Source organism: Aphelocoma coerulescens, chromosome 11, assembly GCF_041296385.1.
Source record: "Aphelocoma coerulescens isolate FSJ_1873_10779 chromosome 11, UR_Acoe_1.0, whole genome shotgun sequence".
Classification (NCBI taxonomy): domain Eukaryota; kingdom Metazoa; phylum Chordata; class Aves; order Passeriformes; family Corvidae; genus Aphelocoma; species Aphelocoma coerulescens.
Genome location: NC_091025.1, coordinates 13,975,692 through 13,999,772, shown reverse-complemented (window position 1 = coordinate 13,999,772; position 24,081 = coordinate 13,975,692). Strand labels below are relative to the sequence as shown.

The 24,081-nt window shown below is 41.1% G+C and overlaps 2 protein-coding genes across 2 annotated transcripts in view; both read right to left on the bottom strand.

The window, feature by feature from the left end:
• NETO2 (neuropilin and tolloid like 2) overlaps positions 1–13,863 on the bottom strand; it is a 31,379-nt gene extending 17,516 nt beyond the window's left edge. The window contains exons 1-3 of the mRNA XM_069027109.1: positions 13,565–13,863; positions 1,642–1,698; positions 109–249 (exon numbers count right to left, since the gene is read on the bottom strand). Coding sequence (XP_068883210.1) covers positions 109–249; positions 1,642–1,698; positions 13,565–13,598 — 232 coding nt within the window. The 5' untranslated portion in view covers positions 13,599–13,863. The remainder of the gene's footprint in view (positions 1–108; positions 250–1,641; positions 1,699–13,564) is intronic.
• Positions 13,864–20,850: 6,987 nt separating this feature from the next.
• Positions 20,851–24,081, bottom strand: part of ITFG1 (integrin alpha FG-GAP repeat containing 1) — a 72,169-nt gene continuing 68,938 nt past the window's right edge. Inside the window, exon 18 of the mRNA XM_069026767.1 lies at positions 20,851–21,398. Within this exon, the coding sequence (XP_068882868.1) occupies positions 21,339–21,398 (60 nt within the window). The 3' untranslated portion in view covers positions 20,851–21,338. The remainder of the gene's footprint in view (positions 21,399–24,081) is intronic.

Genomic DNA, 24,081 nt, shown 5'->3' with positions numbered 1-24,081 from the left:
ATGGCCATGCAATACTTTACAGCAGTGTAAGATGACAGCTTTAACAGTTCAAGATTTTCCATTTAACAGTAAGATTACAGCAAAACTAAACAGAAATGCAGCATGTACCTTCTAAGATATAGATGCACTCTTGATTGGGTGGGTACATGTTTGGGTAGTTTGGTGAAGCAAAATGTCCTCCATTACTGGTCCGGACCCAGTTGTCACACTGGGCGGGAGGAATGCGATTCACTCCTATATTTTGCCCACCTTAAGAAAAAAAAAAAAAGTGATCAAATAAGTTTCTTCTGCAAGCATGACACATAGCCTATAAAGAGGTAACTAATTTATTTTGGTTTTTATTTTGGTTGCCAGCCATCTTGTAAGCCGTTCATTATTATCTATCTAAGAAAATCCTATGTTTAATTTTGGGGTATATCCTAAAGATATCACAGTTTTTGAATACCAAATATGTCCAGAGATCCTTGGAAAGGAAAGAGAAGGAGTAATTTTTTTTTTTTACCCAACTCAGTTGAGGTTTTTGATACTCTTCTTTCTAGGTGAAAGTCACAGTGGCTGCCAATACCATTATTTTATGGCTTATGTCATTTCTATTCCAATGTAAATATAATCAGAAATACTTGCCAGCTTTCACTGGTTTTGACCCTGATTCCAGAATGTTTATAACAGAATGAATTACAATATGCAAATACATTAAATCCAACAATGGTAGTTAATAAAATTACTAGCAGTAGATAGATTGCCCTGGTAGCTAAGGGTCTCATTTACGACCAAAGCTCCTCTTCTGGATGTACAGGGAAATGTGTTCTGTGACTGAGATTATGCAGTTTAGTAAGATAATTCTTCATGCTGGACCATTCACAGAAGCTTGGTTCAGATTTCCTCATCCATGGAGAAGAGGTTGGGAATTGTATGATCTCTGACATTCTTAAATACCTTTGACCCTTCTCCTTGCTATCAGCAGAAATGGAGAGAGTAAGACACAGGATATGTGGTTTCTGCTAGATATTTCCTAAATCTCACAGGGTGCCTTCATAATGTTATTTATATTTACACAGTTTTAATTTGCTGTGAGAGGACATCCATGCTGGTACAGGTCTTAGATGCCTCCAGTAAATTACATCACCTTCCACTGGTATCTTGACAGCTTTTTGATTTATGGGGGTGAAAACTCTCTCTCCTGCAGAGATTTTTCAAGGAAATTCTGTAGGTGGCAGTTCAAGGAATTCTTCTCCCTTAAGTGTAGGTAATCCCACATATGAAAAAATAAGGTTTGTGAAATTGATTCCTTCCCCACTCAGCAGGCTTCAAAAATGTTTGTGGGTGGACTATTTGAAAAGCTTGTTGTCAGATACAGAAAACATGAATTTCCGTGGTAGTTTCTTTCTGACCTCTAACATCTAAAACTGTAGAACTTTACCTGGGAAAGTGAAACTTCCACGTTCTTTGTGACTGGATGGCTTTGTTCATTTGGGAGAAAATGCAGCAGATGGGGGGAAATGGAAAATACTACAATTCATGTTGGTAATTCAAGAGCTATTAAAATCTGAATGCAAACACTTCCTTTCACTTATAATGCTCAATTAGAAGTTATAAAACTGTTACATTTTTTTGAGAGAAAATCATTAAATTAAAATGTACCTTGTGTCTTCTGCGCAATGGCAATGCCTTCCACCACCAGGATTGTTACAAGCAACACTGATGAAAGAAGTTAAGACAGGAAAAACATCAGTAATTCTTAAAAGTTACAGAATTTTCTGCAGTCACAATTCATGCAAATCCTGGCATCACTGACCAAAACAACTCAGAACATACAAAAATATGTAATTAATTAATGTGTTTTCTTTAAAATTTCAACTTACGAAACCAGTGCAGTCTACATGCACTGCTGGTCCTTCTTCCAGGTTCCTCAAGAAAGTGTGTATGAGAACAGCAATTAATTGTTTGAGGGGACTTTAAGAGTATTTTCTAGAGTTTGCATGGTATCTGTTGTCTATAAAACTTTTATATCCTCAAACAAGATGTTTCACTGCTATAATAAATCATATTTATCTCAAAACTCTATTTGCATAATGTGTGTAAAAGACTTCTCCAGCTTCCAAGAAATTAATCCAGACCACAGGAGACACTGCATGGTCTTAACCCCTGCATAGATTTCACAGAACTGTGCTTGCAAGACTCGTTGTTGTGATGTTGCCACACAATACCAGCAATTTCTGCAAATGATGGGGCAGTAGAAAATGGGCAGATGCAAGTTCTGGAGATGGAGAGCCTCCCTCCTCCCTTGCTTCCTTCCTGGCTGCTTTACTTTTGGCCTTTCCCTTGGGTTTACACATTCCCTGCACTCAAAAAGCATCAGTATGAACAGCACATATGAAAGATTCCATATTCCACAGTCCATCAGCAATTTTAAAGCAGGCTTAATGTTTAGATTTTCCTACAATGCTTTGTCACCTCAAATTGTTTGGGATTACCGGGAAGGGGAAAGAGAATGAAATAAGAGTATATTGATATGCCACTCTTCAAATGTTTCATTTGCTTCCATCTTGAGTATCCCAGAAATTCTGGACACATTTCTTACAGAACTAGCTAAGCAGGCCTGGACTGCCCTGGACAAATGCTGGCTGAGGTAAGATAGGATACAAGTTACAAAATCTCAAGTATCACTGAGATTGAGAACTCAGCAACTACTACTTGTCTCTTCCATTAGAGAACCAGGGCGTGTCAGACAAAGAGAGCAGGTGGCTAAACAAAGATTTCTTTTCTTTTTCTTCGTTGGGTTTTTTTTTGGCCTTTGTTTTGTTTTGTTTTGTTTTAATGCCCATGCTTCATAACGCATTTCTTGAGGTAGAAAATTCTGTTTCAGAAACACCTTAAGCCATAAATTGTTGGAAGTCTGGGATGTATTTGGGGCAAATATAATTTGCTCTTTTTATACTCTTTCTGCTTCTGTATCTCTGTAAAAGAAGATACCAGGCTAGATGGACCTTTGATGTAACCTGATTTGGCCTTTCCCACGTTCTTAATCTACTTGTCAGGCAGGCATGGCCTTAGCACTGCAGGGCAAAGAAGAGATTTCAACAGGAATTTTATTGTCACATTCAAGAAGTTAATTTTATTTTCCCAGCTTTTCTGCCTTGTTGCTCAGGCAATTTAGTGCTCAGTTGAAATGGCATTTTCTCCATCTGTGGTTTTCCCTGTGTTGCTGTTGGACTTTGAGCCCTTTAGAGCTCCAGAATGAGCATGCACTGACTGCGAACTACAGTGATCTTGACTCAGCTCATCCAGATGCTCTTCTAACGGTGGCATGGATATATTATCTTGGGAAAAGATAAAAGGAATCAAAGTCTGCTCCTGAAAGTGTCCATCTAGAATTTATGTTTTATTATGTATGTTTCTGCTGCCCTTTCTTCTCTCTACCCATATTGAAGCAGACTGGGTTTCATTCTGAAACTCTCCTCACCAACAAGTGCTTTTTCTGTGTAAGTCAGGTTCATAACTGTGGGTGTTTTATAAAATACCATATGGGTCTTGCAAACAAGTGCTATGTTCTTAGAAGCTTACTTGATTTTTAGGGATGGGTTATGTTAGAGTAGGTGAAGATTTAAGTAGTTTTTCAACTTCCATCTTTGCAATAATTCTGCATTTTCATCAATATTAATATACTTAAAAATATACTATCTGTCATTATCCAAATACAAAGTATCTGCTGCTAATCATTGCTGACTCATCCTAGACTGAAAATTCCTCCTTCAGAAGAAAGTATCTAGCACCCATTACTGGTATTCAGGTTATGGATATTCACTAGAGCCTTAAAGCAAATAAACAAATATCCCATCTTTATTAACATATGATTGACATTAGTATTCAGCTGGTTTTAGTTTTTACTATTCTTATATAGATGATATTATTTAAAAATTATTTGCAGTTTATTTTTTCAGCTTCTCTGTTTAAACTCTACACTGAAAAATCTGAGTTTATGAGTTGCATGAATTACAATGCATTAGTACTCCTGAGATCATTTGTCCCTAACAGAGAATCTTGACAGTGGTTATGAAGTTGTCAGACTCTTTTCTTTGGGTTTTTTCTACACTGGTTTTGGTGCAACACTTCAAAGCTGGCCTTTACTGTTAAAGTAAAGGCAGTTTCCCCAATCCTGTGTAAATCATGTGTCAGTATGTTCTATTGAATTCACCTTTCTTAAAGATGTGCTGTGCCCACCCTCTGTTTTGCAAGGAGAGAGAAAGATCTGTATAACTTACGTCGCTTCTTAAAATGCAAAATGAGCTTTGACTTTTTTCTTAAAACAAACACACAGAGAAACAGGAGTGAAATAAACATGTGACTAACAAAATTAATGCAAATAGTCACTTTCAAGTAACAGTGAAAAACTGAGGGTTTGTTGGTATGCTTTGGTTTTTATTTAGTACAGCTCTTTACTATGGCTACCACTGTTACAGTATCCATTTTTTAAAAAAATATCAATGTGCATTTATGTTTATTTCAGTGTTGTACTGATGGAAACAACATAAGAATAGGTGTTCTGTTATACTAACCATTGATTTCCCTTCTTGATGATGTGGATAAAGAAACAAGCCCCCTAAAAGGACTTCAGAAAGCCTGATTGGCTTTCACTAAAGCTGTGCTGTTTCTATAAATAGTCCAGCACTTGTATGCGTGTAAATGCAAACAAACAGTGCATATTCCACGCAGAGCTGCATGGTTATGCAGGCAACTGCAGAAGATTTGGGCTGAATATTTGTCTTACTGTCTTCCTTTTGTCATATTATATGGATGACTGGGAATAGTATGGGGCATCTTCTCTCTGCTCCCTGCCCTTTTCATCCTCTTCAGTTTTAATCTCTTCTACCTCATTCTTGCCCTTCCCTGGCAATGCCCATCCTTCTCATGCTCTCAACAACCCTTAAGATGTATTCGGAATAGGCCAGGTAGCAAATGTTCCAGGGTCTTCCTTTGCTACTACTGTTATCCAGGGTGACAGTATGATAAAGAAAAGGGGTGTCTCTGGCTAATGCTCTGGATGTGTGCTCTCCTTATCTTTGTGACATTGCTGGCACAAAGGTGGAGAGGACTTACCTGTTCTTCCTGAGTACAGGGCAAGATTGCCTGAGGTAGTATTGCCTTAAACTGAGTGCATTGACATGACACAGTATAATGTGGGAAAGGAAACAGGAGTTTGGGGGCTGAAAACAAGGTCTATCAATATTCAGGATGAAAAGAAAAGGAAAAAAAAATCAGTCAGGATATTTTTAGACCTTTCAGACTGTTTCCATTAACCCATTTTTGTGCACATTTAAACAACAACAAAGCAATCTCCTGGTGTCCTGAATCCATACTACTTCCTGGAAAAATAATTTCGACTCTCAAAGACTAATTTGGACAGTACAAATCCATAAGAAGGAAGCTGTCTAGGGAAGAGACAAATCCTGGAAGATGATGTAGTAGAGAGCTAGTGCTGAACCACTGTCCTGGTAGTGCAGCAGGGACACAGACAGAGCAATTAGGACATAAGAGACTGAACCACTTTCACTAAGAGTCTTGTAGCACTTCCAGAAGAATGAAGAATGATCTTGTTATTTCTAATAAACTGCAATTCAAATACTTTTACCACCCCTGAACTTACAATGGGACACAGTATTCCTCTGCTCCTTTTTTCTCTTTTAAAGTCTCTTACAGATCTCTCTGACATGACTGTTCTTCAGTGTGGATGAAAGATAAGTCTAGGCTTAGCTCCACATTCGATTATGGTACAGGGAACAGAAGCAGTGAATAAAAATGCCACTTGAACACGCCTAGCTGATGTAAGCAACAGCACACACAGTGCAGGACTGCACTGAATATCAGAGGGATGCAAGGGGAGAGCTGAGTGTTTTGTTTTTACTGGAGGGGTATGGTGAGAATTCTACCAAAGGATACTGAGCTATGGGACACTGACCTGATGAATTTAGAGATACTTAAGCAATAAATGTAATAAAAGTTCGTGCTTCTGCACCTTACATTGAGCTTCCACTTCATGATCTGTACCCTGCAGAAGAGGCCACCATTAAGCTATCATCAAGCAGCATGGACACTGAGGCAGAGATTGAGGAGCTTCTTTTATTCATGAATCTGGTATTTGCTACAGACTTGTATTTCATGAATTATGGTGCACACTTTTGTACTACCCTTTAAAGCTCTAATAGTTTTTACCTGTGTGAGCATGAACTAGGAATACAGAAAAAGCAGCAAGCTTCTGTCTCTGTTTTTAAAAGAATGGATTTTTCATTTTCTTCCCTTCTTTGCATGAAATATTTTATATCACATAGCCTGCAGACAGCTGTATAAATTTTGAAGAGTGAAGACACTAAACATACAGTGCAAGTTCTTACTATTCTGTTGTTGAAGTAGGCTTATGGCATAATATAAAAGAAGACTCAACTGGTGTAATAAACTCTGCATTGTTTGCAGGAGTCAAGATGCTCTCTGTTGGCATTTTAAAAATTTTTTAAAATAAATCTAAGCTTAAAAAAAAAAAGTCAATTTCTGCATTGGAGTATATATAGAGAGGTTCACAAATGTGTGGCTCCTACTTCTCTTTAAAAACGAGAATAATATAGTTAGTTTTGCAGTAAATGGGTGCTCAGCCCAATACTGAGAAATCAGCATGTTGCATAGAAAAACAAGTGCTTCAGGCTGCGAATCTGACATCTGCTTGTACTTTCTAGCAAAACACATTCTTCAGATTTCATGGGATACAGTACAGCTCTGAGCTCCCTATGATATGTCTTTCCTTTGCTCTTTCTGCATGCTCTAGGGATCTTCACACAGAGACAACAGACTAGATTTGCTGTGTGGCTCTGAGAGCAGTGTCTGTCTTCAGCGATGACAATGGGGGATCTATGCATGCAGGGCAAGCTGAATATCAAACTGGTGAGCAGTCAGGCACAACTGAGAAACACAGTGAAAAATTCCACCATTTTTTAAAATAAAGACTTAATCATTTAGAGTATTACACATTCTTAGCATAGTGGTAGCCAGAATCCTAGGGATAAAGATGACACACTTTGCTTAAAGCAGGATTCATTGGATCTCGGTGCTCTGCTCCCTGGATTAGGCAGCACCTTGTACACACATAGTCCAGATAGATGGTAATTGGCAACACACAGGTCATGCATGTTGGAAAATCTTGCCAGGATGCCTGCTTCTTTCTGGCAGATACAGCCTAGAGTAACAAATGCTTGATCCTAATCATAAACTCTGTTTTGCCTTATGGGAATGATTCCTTTTCTGTGTATTCTTCTTAAACCTAGCTCCTCATTTGCCCTGTGTGCTAAAATTAACATTACTTTCAGCAACTGCTCATCACAGTATTTCAGCTTTTATATCCATTTTTTACTCACAGGTGTCTAAACATTAATATTCGCTATTAATGTGCTGGGGACATTTATGATGTCGTATCCTATCCTATCCTCTGGCCAACATAAATTACACATGTTTTGGTTGCTTTTAAGGACTCTGATCAAGGATTAGTTGCTGCACAAATTCAAAGTGACTGACTGACTGATAGGTGGTCTTGTAAAGAACTTGTGCAATTTAGACAGGTAAAGTGTTCAGACATTTTGGATGTCATGCAATTCTGTGTGGATGGTCACCTCCTCTTCTTTCAAAAAGCTTATTAACTGCTTTTGGATTAAAGCCATTTTTAGCTCAGAAACAAACTGTAAATTTCAAGGAATGAGATTTGTCTCTCTCTTCCTAGCACTCGCTGTGTTTGTTAATTGACAAAAGGAATTGCATCTGTTGCTGCTGTATTTTAGGCTAACAATTCTATTGCTGAGGATGAAAACAGCAGTTTTTGAATCCCAAACATTTTTACAGTTCATAGTCTGTACACATTCCTTAATCTACTGTGGTCTCAACAGAACATTTGCAGATAGGTAAAATGAGTATCAAGGAGCAGTTAAGGTGGCTGCCTACAACTTATGCTCCAGTGATTTCCTCATACTGGAACATACAGCACGATCACCACAGAATGAAGTACAGAGATGAAGGTGTGCATCAGGCAAGACATATTTTAGCTGGTTTTAAGTCTAACCCCGAGCATGCTAGTGGAGCTGCCAACACATTTTTAATCCTTCTCACAAAAGCTTGATAGCAGAAGTGGGCTTCACCAGCTATTAACAGTGACTTTGGCGCATTCTAAGATCCAAATCTTGTTAGCCATTAGCTGCCAGCAGGATATCTGAATGCACTCAGGTCTATTCTCAGATATAACAGTTTCATCTCACTCCAGCTGTTTCCAGTAGGGATTCCTTTCTTTAAGATTGCCAGAGGAACAAATTGGGACTCTATCTCTGCAGAGAAACCAGGTTAACTGATTCAGGAAGTGCAGTTCTCCCACGTCCCTTTGATAAAAATCATCTCCAGAACAATTCATGCTTGGATGGATCTGTGACAGAGTCCCCTCTAGGTTTGCTCAGAACATTTAACATTTCTGATCCTGTCCTCTATTAGAAATGTATAAGCAGCTGTGAGCTGCTTCATTTTACCAGTTGCTCCACATCCTGTTCCTTATAATCCATCCCTGGGTGTGTCTGCCAGCAAAACTTCTGCCAGAAGAATGATAGCTTTCATTTTTAAAACAGAAACTTTCCTTTTTATATGGAAGAGCCTTTTTTCTCATCTCCAAGCTGTGTGCAGCAAGAGCCTGATGAGAAGCCTGCATGTGCAAACCATATTGATGAGCGGTTTCAAAGACCTTATTAAAATATATACACTGACTTCAAGTTCAGATGATTTCCCTCTAGCTGACAGAGCTGATCCTGCTGCACATGACTATTCTGAATACATCTTTCCCAGAGATAACTTATTCCTAGAGAAATTGGATAGTGATACTTTCAACTTAAAAATCGATCTGATTATACCAGACTTCTTTATCTTCTCTTATTTATTAGCAATATACTATGTTTTTCAGTGGAAATCTTTTCTGGAATGTCCGTTATGCAATTAATATTAAAAGTTCTTTTCTGCTATCTTCTGTCATGTCTGGCAAAAACTTATGTACAATTTTTTCTTTCCCAGCTCCTCACACTCAGTCCCTTAAAAAGAGACTTAACTTTGTGTTCATCAATTTTATCATATGATAAATAAGGAGGTTTTGTGAAATGATTTGTTAACATATTGGCCATCCTTTCCTGCTGCATAGTGGGGTCAGCTCTGTAGTAACATAAAATTGAGTGAAGCACAAAGGTAATCTAAAAGAAATATGGATTTTTTAAATTAAAAGTTACCTGCTGATTTTTGTTGTAGAATTTACACTCCCCCAACTCCCTATCTTGCGGTATTTGAGATGGCAGTTGCCGGTCATATACTGAGAGAGGCAGCAAGCTGTTTAAATGTAGCAAGCGGCTTAAATTGTCCTATACTGTAAGTGCTTCATTAATTAAAAAAACAAATTGGAGTATATAAGACAGAAAAGAAGCATGCTTGTTTGCATTGCTAGAACCCCAACTTGAATCCAAGACACTAAAATTTTGCTTCAGTCCAGACCCTAGCGATGGGTTTGTTTTGTATGTAAACTACACGTACAAGAGTATGTGGAATTAGCAGCTCTCTTCATTTCTGCAGTGAACTAAATTGTGACTTTCTGACGGTTCAGAAATGATAAATAGCTTGTAAAGTTTTACTTCAGGGGTGATTTTTTCTGTCTAATCTCTCCCTGTGAATTAAACCTTAAGGAAGATGCTGAAAATCTTAACTCTTTCATTATATAGGGATACATAATTCAGTGGCTCCCCAAGCTTCAATCCAGTGTTATTCTGTACACTGGCTACAGCCACATACCTGATTTATACACTGAAATCTGCTATTAATATCAATGTAATTGTAACCAACTTGTTCTGTAAAAATTTTACTGGTCGTGGTCAACTATGTCTTAGGAAAGGGAGGGAGTTAATGTTTTTCAAGTTATGTTGCAGAGTGCTGCATTTTGAATATTAAGTTTGTATGTGTATTAAGAGCAAGGTGTAATACACACCACCAAATACTTGCCTTGTTTTTAACACTGCAATTTTTTGAAACCTGTTCCGCAGTTACTTGAGTTACTTCTGCTGAACTGCTTAGCACTGCAAGGAGTTTGGGGCTTCACTTTTTTTCAGTGCAGCAGAAAAGGCTGCAAGTAGATACTGCTTATTAAGTAAAAAATAATATTCTGACTTCACTTGATACTGCCTTCCTTAGGGTCACTGTAGCTTCTACAGTCAGTACTTTGCTTTTGGCTTCAATGAACAAATTATGAAACTATTAGGAGATTTTTTAATTACCTTTTTTCTGCTTGTTTTCAGCTTTTTGCAGCATCATTACACCTTTTGGTTTTGGAAACAGGCAGCCATAATTTCTAGCTTTTGTGGGGAAGGAAGCATTACTTCCTAACGCTACTTGTTTGTGAGAAATTAACTGTTAAAATCACGCCAAAATGCAAATGGAGAGCCTGAGTAGAATGGCAGAAAGTTAAATCACAGTAGTCCACATTCTTGCAACCTGACAGAGTTGGAAATAATTCTGTAGTCCACTGGAAGGTTGGGAATGTAGCAGTAATTTGTTCTAGCCCTGGCTGCTTGTTGAATTATTGGGTCAGAAGCTTTCTTCTGAATTCTCTTTTTGGCTTTTTAAATTACTCCAATGTATTAACTGAAATAGACCAAAACTAATGTACAGGACGGATTTAACTGATGGCTTGTACAGTTTTTTTAAGCAAATAACAGCATATGGAAACGAAAGAGGGAGCACATCTGAAGCATGGGAACAAGCTTTTAGCAAACGCATTTTGGGGGAATACCAGATATGAGGAAATTCAAAATAGGTATATTTACTTCCTAAGCAGAACAAGGTCATGACTTTATTATGAAAGCAGCTGCTTTTCTCTCTCATGAAGTAGAGGGTTATGGTGCTTTATTGTTGCAGAGCAGTTGCATTTTGCAAGCTGTGCCAGGCTCAGGGAATGATTCTAATGTGTTTAAGATGTCACTGGGAACTGGAGGCAGGAGGAAAAGGCTTTTTCTTCCAACAGCCCAAATGCAGCAAGCTTTTGGCCTCCGAGAGGTTACAGACCCCACTGAGAAAGCAGGTGGGCATTGGCTGGACTCAACTTGAGCAAAAGCTGCAACCACTGCAATCCCAGGGCTGTTGTGCTCCACCAGCACTACCACTCAGCACTGCTGCCTGGGAGAGCTGGAGGAGAGCAAAGAATCCATGCAGGATGATGGGACTCAGGATGAGACTTTCAAAAGTTTTGCTGAACACTATGGACAGAGACAGAAATAATTACATTAAGATGTTTATTTAAATCAGCCCTTGTTATTAATAGCTGAGGAAGAACAGAAGAATAGTTCTGAACAAGGTGAATATAAGAAATATCAACTGCCACAAAGTATGATGGGCTCTTTTCTGCCCTGAGGTAACACAGCCACAAAATAGAACCTTTGTGGATGACAGAAATGTATACATGTATTCCCTGTTAAGAACAGAAGACTAAACTGTTCTAAGAAGTATTAAATAAAATATGATTTGTCACGATACACTGAGCTTCATGGTACTTCGTTTATGGTTTAGCAGAACTCCCCCAGTTCTGCACACAAAGCTATTTGTATGGAGGAAAAAAAAAATTACTGCCACTGTAGGTAGAGCTTCCATGCAGAATTTAAGATGCAATTTGTAAAACATGGAGGGTTTATTTGCGTTTTATTCCCAGCAGTTTCCTTCTGGAACTAAATCTATATGTCTATCTACAGGCATATACTTTTTTGTTTCTGATTAGGTGTAATAATGGGACTGTGTAATGACTTCAAGTGAAGCAGAGATAAAAGGGAGTGTATGATGCTAAGTAATGAAAGGTTGTTTCTGTAGTCATGGCAAGGGATGCATTTAGAATACTAACAGCTTATTGACTAATGGCTTTGTGCAATTTATGGATTATGAGTAATACAAAAAACTTCCTGTAGAGGGACTTTTTGCCCGGACACTAGTGTGATTATAAAAAATATATAGGTCTGTTCAGTGGAAAACCTGTACAGTCAATTTTGCAGCAATCCCTTATTTCTGAAATGTAATTAAATCTGCATGTGTATAAAGTATTTAAGTAGTAGATACATCAGTTGTATTTTATGGTTGTTTTATAGTGGCTTGTGATATTTAGATATGTTACTTAAAAGAGGCAGTAGAAAAAAAAATCTAAATGCCTTGTCTTCCCCATGTAAGCCATATGTTCCTATGTTGTCTAAACTCAGTGGATGGTTAACTATATAGAGAGAGACAGACATTTATTTAGAACAAGTTATCTTCTGTCTCTCAGTTATTATGCTAATAAATGAAAAATATTTACTGAAATCCTAAGGACATTAAGTCCTTCATGCCAGGAACATGGGATTTTATGGCACATGGAACCATTCTGGATTTAAACCAGACTTCTTTACAACTTTCATACTGTGGGAAGACATCAATGTATACACAACAGTTCTCCACTCTGCAGTAATGCCTTGTTGGCTTCAATAATGCATGCAGTCACACCAACATCTCCTCACAGAATAATTTAAAATAATAATAATCATAAAAAAAATAGACTGGCATCCCCATCGTCTGCTATTGCTCAAGAAGATACAGAATGCTAGAAATAATCTCTTGAGGCACAAGGTTGAGTGCCACATCGAGCTTTATTTTCTAACAGAAAACCCTCGCCCATTGTCGAGCTGTGTAAGTAATAGCACAGACAAAGAAATGCTCGGATGAGGAGCCTTGCTCGGTTGTTTACCTCCGAACAAAAATAAGTTAGAAACAAGATTTAAAAGCCTCAAGAAGAAAAACACCGGTAAACACCGGTCAGGGTGTAGCTTGTGACTCAGGTGACTGATTTTGTGAAAACCTTACTGAAACCAAACCTTGTTCCCGATAACAAGTGTGATAAGCTGAACAGTGTTGAGCTCGTCAGCAGAGTCCCGAAAGCAAAGAGTATTTTTACTGTGAAAAGACGAGCGTAGGATATTGTTGCTGTGTCTCGGGAATATAAGGGGCACTGGGGTAGAGTCGCTGCTACTGTGACCCACGTTTCTGCAGGCTGCGACCTCCCCCGAACCCGAGGCGTCCCTGCCGCTGGGACCCCCAAACCCGAGGTGCCTGCGCCGCCCGCTCGCGGGACCGGGAGCAGCCCGGGACGGGTGCGGGCCCCCGGCCCCGCGCTGGGCTCCGGCAGCGCCCGCCCCGCGGCCCCGAGCCGGCGCCGCAGCGCTGTGTCTCGCGTGGGGCAGAGTGCAGCCGGGGAGCCGCTGGGCAGGGACGCGGGGCCGTGGGGCGGTGCAATGGGGAGGTGCGGGGCGCCGGCAGCTGCCCGGGAGGAGTAGCCCCGGCAGCAGCAGGGCGGCCGCCCCTGCACAGTCCCCGCGTCCCCCGCACCGAAGTTTCCGCCGGCGCTGGGAGGGCATCGGGGGCAGCACGGGGCAGCCGAAGGGGAGGCGCCGCCGGGGGTACCGCGGTCCCCTCTCCGGCGGGGCGCTGTGCCGCCCGCGGCTCCTACCTTCCAGCACCGAGCAGAGTTTGTGCAGGGCCATTGTCTCCCGGCGGCGGCGGCGATCAGCGGCGCTCCATGGCCGCGGCGGTGCCCCCCGCGAGGGCGCTGTGCCCGCGGCTACGGCTCGGCCCCCGCCCGCCCGCGGCCATGCCCGGCGCCCCCGCGGGGCGCGCTCAGCCTCCGCCGCCCGAGCGCGGAGCCGCCGCCGCGCTCAGTCCCATTGAGAGCGGGGCGCGGCGGGCTCCGTCGAGGCTGGCCTACCCCGGGGGACTCCCCGCGCAGTGCTGCACACGCAGCCCGGCAGCTCCCAGCCCGACTGAAGCGGCTGCTGCTAAATGAAGCTCATTTAAGATGTGAGGGGTGTTTGCCTGGATGAGCTGCTTGTACGCATGTGCCCGCCCCCGACGGAGCCCCGCAAGCAGCCACAGCCGCAGCCGGCGGGGCCGCTGTGCTCCTCCCGCTCGGCCGCGCACCGAGGCGGGGGCGATGGCGCTGGGGCAGCAGCTGTCCTCACCCCGTCCCCACGGGGAGCCGGGGCTGGCCCCGTTGAAGCGCCCCACCTCGGTGCCCCGCCGTGCCTCACGCCACAGGCCCATCCTGCCCCCCGTCTGCCGGGGTTTTCCCTTGCGCGGTGCTGGCCGCCCGGAGAGCGTTCCCCGCGGCGGAGGGGGCGAGCCATGCGGCCCCTCTCCAGGACACGGTAGCTCGGATAAGCCTGAATCCCGGCTGCCCGGCTTTGTTTGGCATCTGAGTGGGTCCCGATGGGGTAAAAGGGACCCGGTGCTTGCCTTGGTCTTCTTTTGCTCCCCTTCGCCCCCTCGCTGGTTGCAGGCAGCCCGCGCGGCTCCGGCAGTGCGGCGTGCCCATCTGCCTGCCTGGCTGCAGTGTGCTCCCTGCAGCTCCGGCGCCGGGAAGAGCCCATCACAGCTAGTGTGCGGCTGTTGTTTGACAGGAGTGACAGCTAAAATGGAGCTATTACTTTACAAGAAGTTAATAAAAAGGCGCACTTAGCCTGCTGCCTGCCCTGGCTCCTGTCCCTCTGGTTATCCATCACATCGTGTTAGCTTGTGAGGGGAGATGTTACTTAGGGAAAGGGCCTGAGGTGGAGGCAGGTGGCGATGTCGGGGGAAGGGCAGGGAGGGAGAGACCCCGGCCAGCAGATCCCGCCGCGGGAAGTCCCGTCCTGACAGACCCCTCCGAGCTGCCGAGGGAGGTGCGTGAGGACGAGAGCCGCGGCTGTGCCGGACAGCCGGGGGCATGGCCGCGGAAGGGCGTAGTGCCCATAGGTTACGTGTAAAATGATAGCAACACAGTAGTAGTCCCTTAGAGATGCTTTCAAATTTCCCATAGGCAACACGGGTTGAAGAATCGCCGGGCATTTCCTACAGGATGTTTCCTCCCTGGAACTGCCGATCAGGCGAGGCTGAGATCCTTCGCTCAGGCTCCAGAAGTATTGAAACACTAGGAGATGTTTAGACCTGTGCATGTTGCAAAGCTTTGCGCAAAGGGCAGAAGCCGTCCGGGCGCCCCCGGCCCGGGCCCGCAGGAACTGCCGCGGTGCTGCTGTGTCCGGGAGCTGCCTCGGCCCCGCTCCCAGGACGGAGGAAGAGGTCGCGGTCTCCACTTCATTCAGGTCCTGCGCAGACGTGCACGGCTGCACCTCCACGTGCCCCACGCGGAACTCCGCTGTCCGAGCGCAGGCACTTTGTGGCAGCAATTTGGAACCAACCCACTCGCTAGACCCAACAGATTTTGCAAGCTGTAAATTATATGCGTAATTGCCACTTGCGAGTCCGTCTGCTTAAGGAGTAGAGCAGCTCAGTAGTGTCTAACACGAGCGTGCCAGGTGAAGCTCTGATTTCCTTGTGGTTTAGTGCTGTGTATTTGAATGTTAAATTCTTTCTACAATGTTCAAAGGTCAGCCTATCCTGTTAGAAAAGGTCGTTCTCTTGCTTCAGATTATCTGTTAAATATTTCAGGCGCTTCAAGTCAGTGTGATTGTCAGTGAGGGCGAATTAAATGGAGAAGGCAGCGGAGAGCAGCGGGAGGGAGCGGGCGCGGGGCCCCGCGGCGCTGCGGGGCGGGGGACGGCAGCTCCTCCCGGACCCCCGGCGAGACCTCGCAGCAAAGGTTCTGAGCTTTACTGGGTATTAAAGATCCATTTCAGTGTTGCAAGAAGCTTCATGAAGTATTAAGCTTGATGGTCTGGCAAAATCCCAAGTTACATAATTATATTATTCTACTTACTTGAATTGTCCTTTCAATTTCAAATAGAGATGATACAGTCCTCCTCAAAGCGTAGTTTTTCCATGAATTGTGAAATAGCTGCTACATTCCAGCAGTGGATAAAGCGATTCCTCTGTTCCTCTCTTAACCATGTATTTATAGTGGTGTGATGAAATGTTAAATTCTGTAGTGAAAACTCCTATACATAAAGAAGTCCTCAATAGGTGTATCTACTTGGCATTATTTTCTTTACTAACAAAAATGTTTACTGTAGTAATGCAAAAAAAAAAATCAAAGACTACTGTATCTGGGCATCATCCACAATTTTTTATCCTCTCTGCAAGTACATAATTAAAATCTCACTGTGCTGTTGTGCAGATTGTTAGGAAACAGGGGGTTGCCTGCTTTTTTTTTCTATTTTTTGGAATGCACAGCATAGCTGATGGCAAAATTTGACTTGGATATTTTTATTACTTGTGATGATATAAGAAATGAGAACCGGCCCGATTCTCAGATGTCAGGCTGAATTTGCATCCAAGAGAACTATTTGTGGTCAATTGTCTCTCACCAAAGAGACAGGAGAAAAAATGCCGTGTGCTCAGTACAAGTTTGAGTAGCAATTGCAAAGACACAATCCGCTACAGTCAATTTAACTGAAGAGCTGAACTTCTGGTTTGTCCATTAGAAGGCTGAACAGAGCTATTACACACTTGGGGAAATGAGCAGCTTTTCCATCCTGTTCTCTTTCCAGGGCTGTGTCAAGCTGTCAGTGCAGGAGAGGCAGGGAGTAGCACCAATTTGTAGATTTGGGGCACACTTTGCCACTCTTTACTGCTGTTTTCAGAGACATTTCTCCTGTGGACATCCCTGTTGCTTTGTTTTGCTGGAGTTCTCGTTACAGGTGTGCTTTCACTGGTGACAGGTCTGAAGATGCTTTCAGTTCCCGTCTCATGAGCCTGCGGAGTGTAGGTTTCCAGGGAGGAATAAACGCTTTGCCACCGGGTCAAACTGGCAGTAAGCTTGACTTAATTAAACTTGAGTTTGGAAGCCAAGAAAGGTTGAAGACAGCTTTTGGACAGCCAGCTGTGTATTGTTCTGATGCTCTATCGAGTCCTCATGATTATTTTTGAATAGCAGTAGCTCAAGGAAGGCAGTGGGACTTATTCTGATGGAGGTAAACACCTGCCTGAGCAGCTGATGAATGAGTCAGTTACAACAGTGCTCTGCTGCTGCTAAAGGCTTACATTTGTATGATTAGAACTGGGTTTGCCTCCTTCTTAAAACTTCCTTTGATTTGCTGTTCTGTGAGAAGTTTTAACTTTAATGTTACCTAAAATATTTTCTGCTCTTGAGTAGCAAACTGTACAACACAAACACAACACAAACAGCCTTAGACCAACAGCTATTTGGACGTTATTTTTAAAAGAGGTTGCAAAAATGTAGACATCAACAGTGAATAACTATGAAAGGGGATGAGGAGTTATGTTTTAACTGTTCTGGTACTTGGTTTTGTCAGTACAATTTAGGTGCTTTTGAGAAATCCTAATTTCATTATATTATTTCTAATTAGAAAATTATAGAAGGTGCAAGTGCCTCAGTATTGTATTATAATACAATTGTAATTGTATTACAATATGTAATACATAATCATACATAAGTATGTACAGTTGGCTTTGTTATTTACTACTGAGTAATGAACACTGCAAACTTTTGAATAGTCAGGAAGAAAACTGATAGCCTTCAGAAAGCTTACAGTGCACTTCTCTATTTGCTAGGCAATGTAATTAGATCTGTTAGAATATACCTACAAACTTTTTTGGCATATGTTGAAAAATTCATTAATTTCAAAATTAGGTTATAATGTTATGGATTGTATCATAGATGGGATCACATTTTTCACTGAAGTCAGGAATTAATTATAAAAATAGTGCTGTGTGGCTGATTATTTTCCAAGTGACAGGGAGGCCAATATTACCAGTGCCTCAGCAACTAGATCCTGTCCCCAGAATGGATAGTAGGGTTACTAAAGCAGCATAGCAATGTTTTACTCCTCTACTGCTCTTGATTTCTAAACATACTTCTTTGAAAAAGCATTTCCCCATCCCTTTAGAATGGGTACTAAATATTTGCAAAGTATGAGATTATTTTAAGAATAATTTTATTGTCTAAATTAAAAAAAAATATTTTGGTTATTAATACCTTCAAAACAGAGACAGCTAATGCTTTTACACTGTTGATTATAATATAGCAGAAGCTTATGGATTGACTTCTCCTGCTCTATTTTGGTGTCATTGATTTGAAAGTTATATATATCAATTACAATACATTGGTATCCAGGTATGAATATCAAATATTGGTACAGGCTGGGGATCAATAGGTCAAGAGCAAACCTGCAGAGAAGGACTGGGGTGGGGGGGGGCAGTAAGGAGTGGGGATTCTGTCCCTCTGCTCCGCACAGGTGAGACCCCACCTGCAGAGCTGCCCCAGCCCTGGGGCCAGCACAGGAAGGACCTGGAGCTGCTGGAGCCAGGCCAGAGGAGGCTCCAGGATGATCAGAGGGATGGAGCAGCTCTGCTGGCAGGAAAGGCTGAGAGAATTGGGATTGTTCAGCCTGGAGAAGAGAAGGCTTTGGGGTGACCTAACTGTGGCCTTCCACCGCATGAAAGGAGCCTACAAAGAAACATATACAAGGGATGGAATGACAGGACAAGGGGGAATGGCTTCACACTGGCAGTGAGGAGGTTTAGATTAGGTGTTAGGAATAAATTCTTCCCTTTGAGGGTGTGGGGAGACCCTGGCACAGGTTCCCAGAGAAGCTGTGGATGCCTCATCCCTGGAAGTGTTCAAGGCCAGGCTGGACAGGGCTTGGAGCAACCTGGGAGAGTGGAAGGTGTCCTTGCCCATGGCAGGGGGGTTGGAACTGAATGATCTTTAAAGTTCTTTCCAACCGAAACCATTCTGTGATTCTATAGAAGTCCTGAATTGACTTGGTGCATGTGTAGTGATTACTTCTAAATTAACTGTAGTAAATGTTTTTAATGTCTCTGTCTGTTAAGCAGGATGGCCTCAGCACAGGAGGAATATCATACTATATAGAACATGCCTGTTAATCTGCAGCACAAAAGTTGGTTCTTTTGTTGGGGGATTATAGTGCATTAATGATAAATCTGGTAGGAAGATTCAGTCTTAAAGCTTCTCATGGAAAATGAGAACAAAGAAAGATGGTATTTCAACAGCCATCTGTCAGTTGGCCTGTCAACAGTATTTTTATATAGGTGAAATTTCACACCGAGGAAGCTTCCAATAGCATTTCACACCAGGGCTGTGTTAGAGTGGCTGCAGTTTGAAAATTTATGTAGCTCGAACTATTTCTCACTTCTCAGTTACTGTGACAATCACCTGGAACTACAACTTTCTAATTGATGCTGCTTTCTTAAACTTCCTGGTAGAAGGGCAATAACCTTCCCAAACATATGTTTAATGCTTATAGAAGAGAGAAGCAAAGTACAACATGAAACCTCTGACATCAGGTTTTACAATATTTAATGCCTTAATTCAAAACAGTATGCATAGACTGTGTGAGCCATGCTACAAGTACTTAGAACCTGGGGTAAACTTTATTATATTGTATATAGCGATGCAATGATGCATTACTGAGCATGCAAAATACCTCAGAGCAAAAGATACCAAGTTCATTGTTTCGTACAACAGCTTAAATGTCAGCATGAGGTTATTTTATTCCTAATTGCTTTTTCAAAAAACATAAGGAAGCTAATCTATGTGTATTATATTGTGATAGAGGGCTACAGACAACTTTGCTGCCACAGTGCATTATGCATTTAGCATTATTCTCCAACCATCTGAAAAAGACAGGAAAATGTACTGAACTGTGCATCCTCCTAATCATGAAATTGTTCTTTCTTTTGCTGGTGGGAACCAATTCTATCAATGTGGTTTAAAAAGTCCAAAAGCATTAAGTATTTACCTAAGAAAAAAACAACTTACCTTTTCATGAGAAAAATTGAAGGTGTGCATTAAGGAAATACTCTGTCCTGAATAATAACAGTAATGTGATATGAGAGTCTCCTCTGCTGGCATCTGATCAGTGCATATTGGAAATACCCAGTGAAACTTCAGAGCTCAGGACACTGCTGCTCTGCCTTTTGGCTTGGTGCTGCTGTATGAATGGGTCAGTGTTCAGCATTGCCATGGTAACCCAGTGTCTGACTGGTACTCAGGGTGGGCACCACTAGCCCAGCTTTGGACCTGCTCCCTCTTGTCTGGGGCTGCACTGCCAGGCAGAGGGAGCATTCCAGGCAAGTGCCACACCTGAGCAGGGACCCACAGCACATGTGAGTGCCTTGAACACCAACACTTTCAGTTTGTTGAGAAAGGATGTTCTAGTTTATCAAACGGTGTAAGAAATGCAAAGTAACTGATGTAAATGCAAAATTAATCATGTAAACTCATGTAAAATAAAAGCATGATTATTCTCAGAGATTCTTCCAGGATCCCTGAGCAACTGTAACTTCATCACCACTTAAAATACTTGAAGTTGAGCGACTCGTCTTCTGTCATTATTACAGCCTTACGAAATTTGGGCATAGCAGTGTACATAGAAAATGTGCATTGATTATTCTGAGTGTCCTATTACACTCTTAATTTAATCTTTGTATATCTCATCACCTAGCAATATATTTTAGGGTGTCAATTCTCAATCTCTACTCAAAAATGTTTCTTTTAACATCTTGAAAAACAAAACAAAATAAAAAATCCCATACCTTTCTTATGTTAAAAAAATAGTTACTTTCATAATGACTTTGTTCCTTTCTAAAATAAACGTGGTTATAGTTTAATTATAAAAGCAGTTTATGTAATGCTGATACATTTTTATGATTTTAATTTTTTAATGCGTTGTCTTCTCCCTAGAACTAGCACACATAAATACTGCATTTATCCCAGGATGACTGAACTAGCATTACACTGCAGGTTACTTTTGGTTCCCTACTTCCTAAGTTCTTTAACTATTGCACATATAGATTTAAACAAAGAAAAATACAGAATACTTTAGGTGAAGCACCATTTAATATGATCAAAATAACTAACGATTAAGTCATCTGAGAAATTGCACAAGTTTAATTTTCAGAAACCAGGTTGTTTTGCAGGAATGAATAAAGGACAAGACCAATTCAAGTGGTACAAGGTATTCTGCTTGCTGAAATGCTACACTTAATTTACACAGATTCTTTCTATCAAATATTACTAAAGAATTGGTACATAAACAATGATACATGCAACTTGATCCCTTTACTAAGAAAAATAAATTTACAGTTCTGTTAAATAAAGGCCAAATTCTATTATATACAGTCTCTTAACTGAAAGGCCTTGTGAGACATTCAGGTCTAATTTTAATACTTTCCAAATAAATACCAGATAATGCAACATTTACAAATAACACACCAACAGTATTTTCATGGTAATAATTTAAAAAATCAGAATTTAGTCTTTCAATTAAGCAAATGAGTAGCAGCTCCTTCATAAATATTAAGGCATGTCACATAGCATCAAAATGGAACCGATGAGCCTCCTGTCGCTTCTCTCTGTCATCTGCTTTCTGAAAAATAATAATAAAAAAACACGTTGTGGAATCTAGAGCAATACTGTACAGAAATGAGCCATCAAGTGTCAGAGAATGGTTGATTTTTTTCAAGCCATTTGACAAAAGGCAAAAAAGCTTAGTAAAAGCCCCAACAATTAACTTTTAAATGATATCAGCTTGAAATAGCAATAATCTACACAAAATTAGCTTCTGCTGTTAATGCTCCACTGTTTTAGTATTTATGACCCATTATTTTCTGTTGTTTCTAATAATGCTTTTCAGAAGGAATAATTCAAATCTGAAGACTGTTTCCTGGTATGCATTTTGTCTGCATTATAGATATAAGATGAAATTACTTTGGACTAACTGTAAATGTAATTTATGTTACATGTACAAAGAATCTCATTTAACAAACATTCTGTTAAATACAACTTTAGAGCAAGATGGCAGTTCAACCAACAATTAACAGCACCAAGTATGTGACAAACATTCTGTGTTTTTTGTTTGTATTATGAAAATGTGAAGTAGGATGCATTTCCGTGCTTATTTATGCAGAACACACATTGACCTGCTGATAGAGTGAATTGGGTGGTGCTGGGAAAAAAGAAGCATATTTGAATTGTACCTATAATCCATGTCATGTGTAAAAACATGTCCTCTCCCACATGTCTCCTCTTGTGTGCTAAAGCACTTAACAGAGGATGGAAGCATTTCTTCAAGGATTCTTGAACACACAGTGCAAACTTCTAAAGAAAACAGTGCTTTTGTCATGACAGACAGTATGTGTAAATCTCAGCATGAGAGAATTTGGCAAAGCAGACTGAAATGCTTTTTAGCTTGCATAGACCCAACTTCTTTCTTTCTTTTTTGTTTTTTTAAGGAGTAAAATGAAGAGAAGCCTCTCCAGTAGGTGCTGTGTGAGCATTCACATTTTTGTCTCAGTTGATAAAAATACACAATTGTGGCAGAAATCGGTGCCCGTCTTCTGCCATGAGAGCTCGTCATCTGCTTTGGCTCAAGGCCAAAGATTTCCTCATTACACAATGTTTATGTGTGATAGCAACTCCATTGGATTAAATATGGATTTTACTGCATTTTGTAGCAGCAGCGGAGCTGTCAGTGAGGTTTAAGATATATCAGTCTGGCTTTTTTGGCAGGGACTTTATCAGTGTCAGTAGTTTTCTGGATGTCAAAAAAGGGGTGGGAAGGGGGGAGTGGCACACTCTTTCCTACACTGAAATGCTTGTCACATTCCGCAAAATTTCATCATCTCACTTAGAAAACAATTTCTACTCCATTTCTTGTATGCTTCCTGAAAAAATTACTGCTTCAAATTTGACAGTAACTGATATACTCTGCTGGATCCAGCAAACCCTCTCTAGCAGTATTCCATCACTGTGCAGTGTTTCCAAAACCGGCCTCACGACCCCAAAGCAAGTTATCAAGAATGAGAATAAGGACTAATGATGGCTGTAGCAAATGTAGCAAGGTGTTATTTGTTGTAAGACGGAGAATGGTGTCAATTCTTCAATTTCTCTTTCATCTGATGTATCAAAACTAAAATCTAGTAACTGAGATTTCAAAGCTTTTTTTTCTTCAATGCATTCAAAATTTCTAAGGCAAGACAGACCAACACCTACCCCTAAATCCTACAGTTATTTCAGTACTCCAATACTTAACTGGCAGATGAGTGTATAAGAACTACTGTACACCAAGGGCTCCTGTTACTACTTATCTGCAGAGGTCAGAGTACAGGGTTTATTTAAACTGCTGAATAAAACACTGCATCTTACAGACACATTCATCCGCTGGGGGAAAGAAAATATTTTAAGTGCCAGTTCATTTCCCCTTCCTTTCTTTGTTACACGTACTCCAGATATCTGCAAGGGAAAGTGGCATTTAGCCAGGACAGTATTTTTATGAGAGAATTGCTGAGAGACAGTAAACTAAGAACAAGCTTAGAAACAAAGAACTTTGGAGTTTAACTTTACACATGTCAGTGATGCACAATACAGCCTTGGTTGAACATTCTTATTGGTTCAGTATCTCAACCACTTCTAAAAACTGGGAAGGTAAAAATGCATCAGAGAAATATAGGAATTAATGCATGTTTATACAGTGGTCTGAAAATACACACAATTTGTCCATATATTTGTGCCTACTTTGTGCTGCAGAGTTGGAAATGAATTTACAGTATAACCAATACACCACTTCATTCACACACCTGGGCCTTAAAACAGCTCTAAAAGCATTCACTCTGGGCTGAGTCCTTCCTTACACTACAATGCTTGAATTGCTGTATAAAAACTGTTCAGAATGTTGCCATTAAATCTCCATTTCTCCAGACAGAATTAGACATAGTTAATCCTTCCCCAACTCAAAGTCCAAGTACCTTTACTGCTACTCTTGTCTGCTGAAGATATGTTGGAGAGAGAATTAAACCCAGGCAGTGCCCAGCCCTGAGCTACCAGTAAGCAATGCTTTCTTGGTACAGCAGAACATGCTAACGACAGCCATCATAAACTTTGTATTTCTTTCCTTTGTGTGTCTTATTCCCAGTTTTATTATTAGTTGGAGACTGTATTTAACATTTTGAAGGGTGAAGACTGACAGACAAGTAACATTTAAATATGAAGCATGCACAAAGCTTATCTGAATGTTTAACAAGGTCATTTTATTTCCACGAGCACAAAATAAC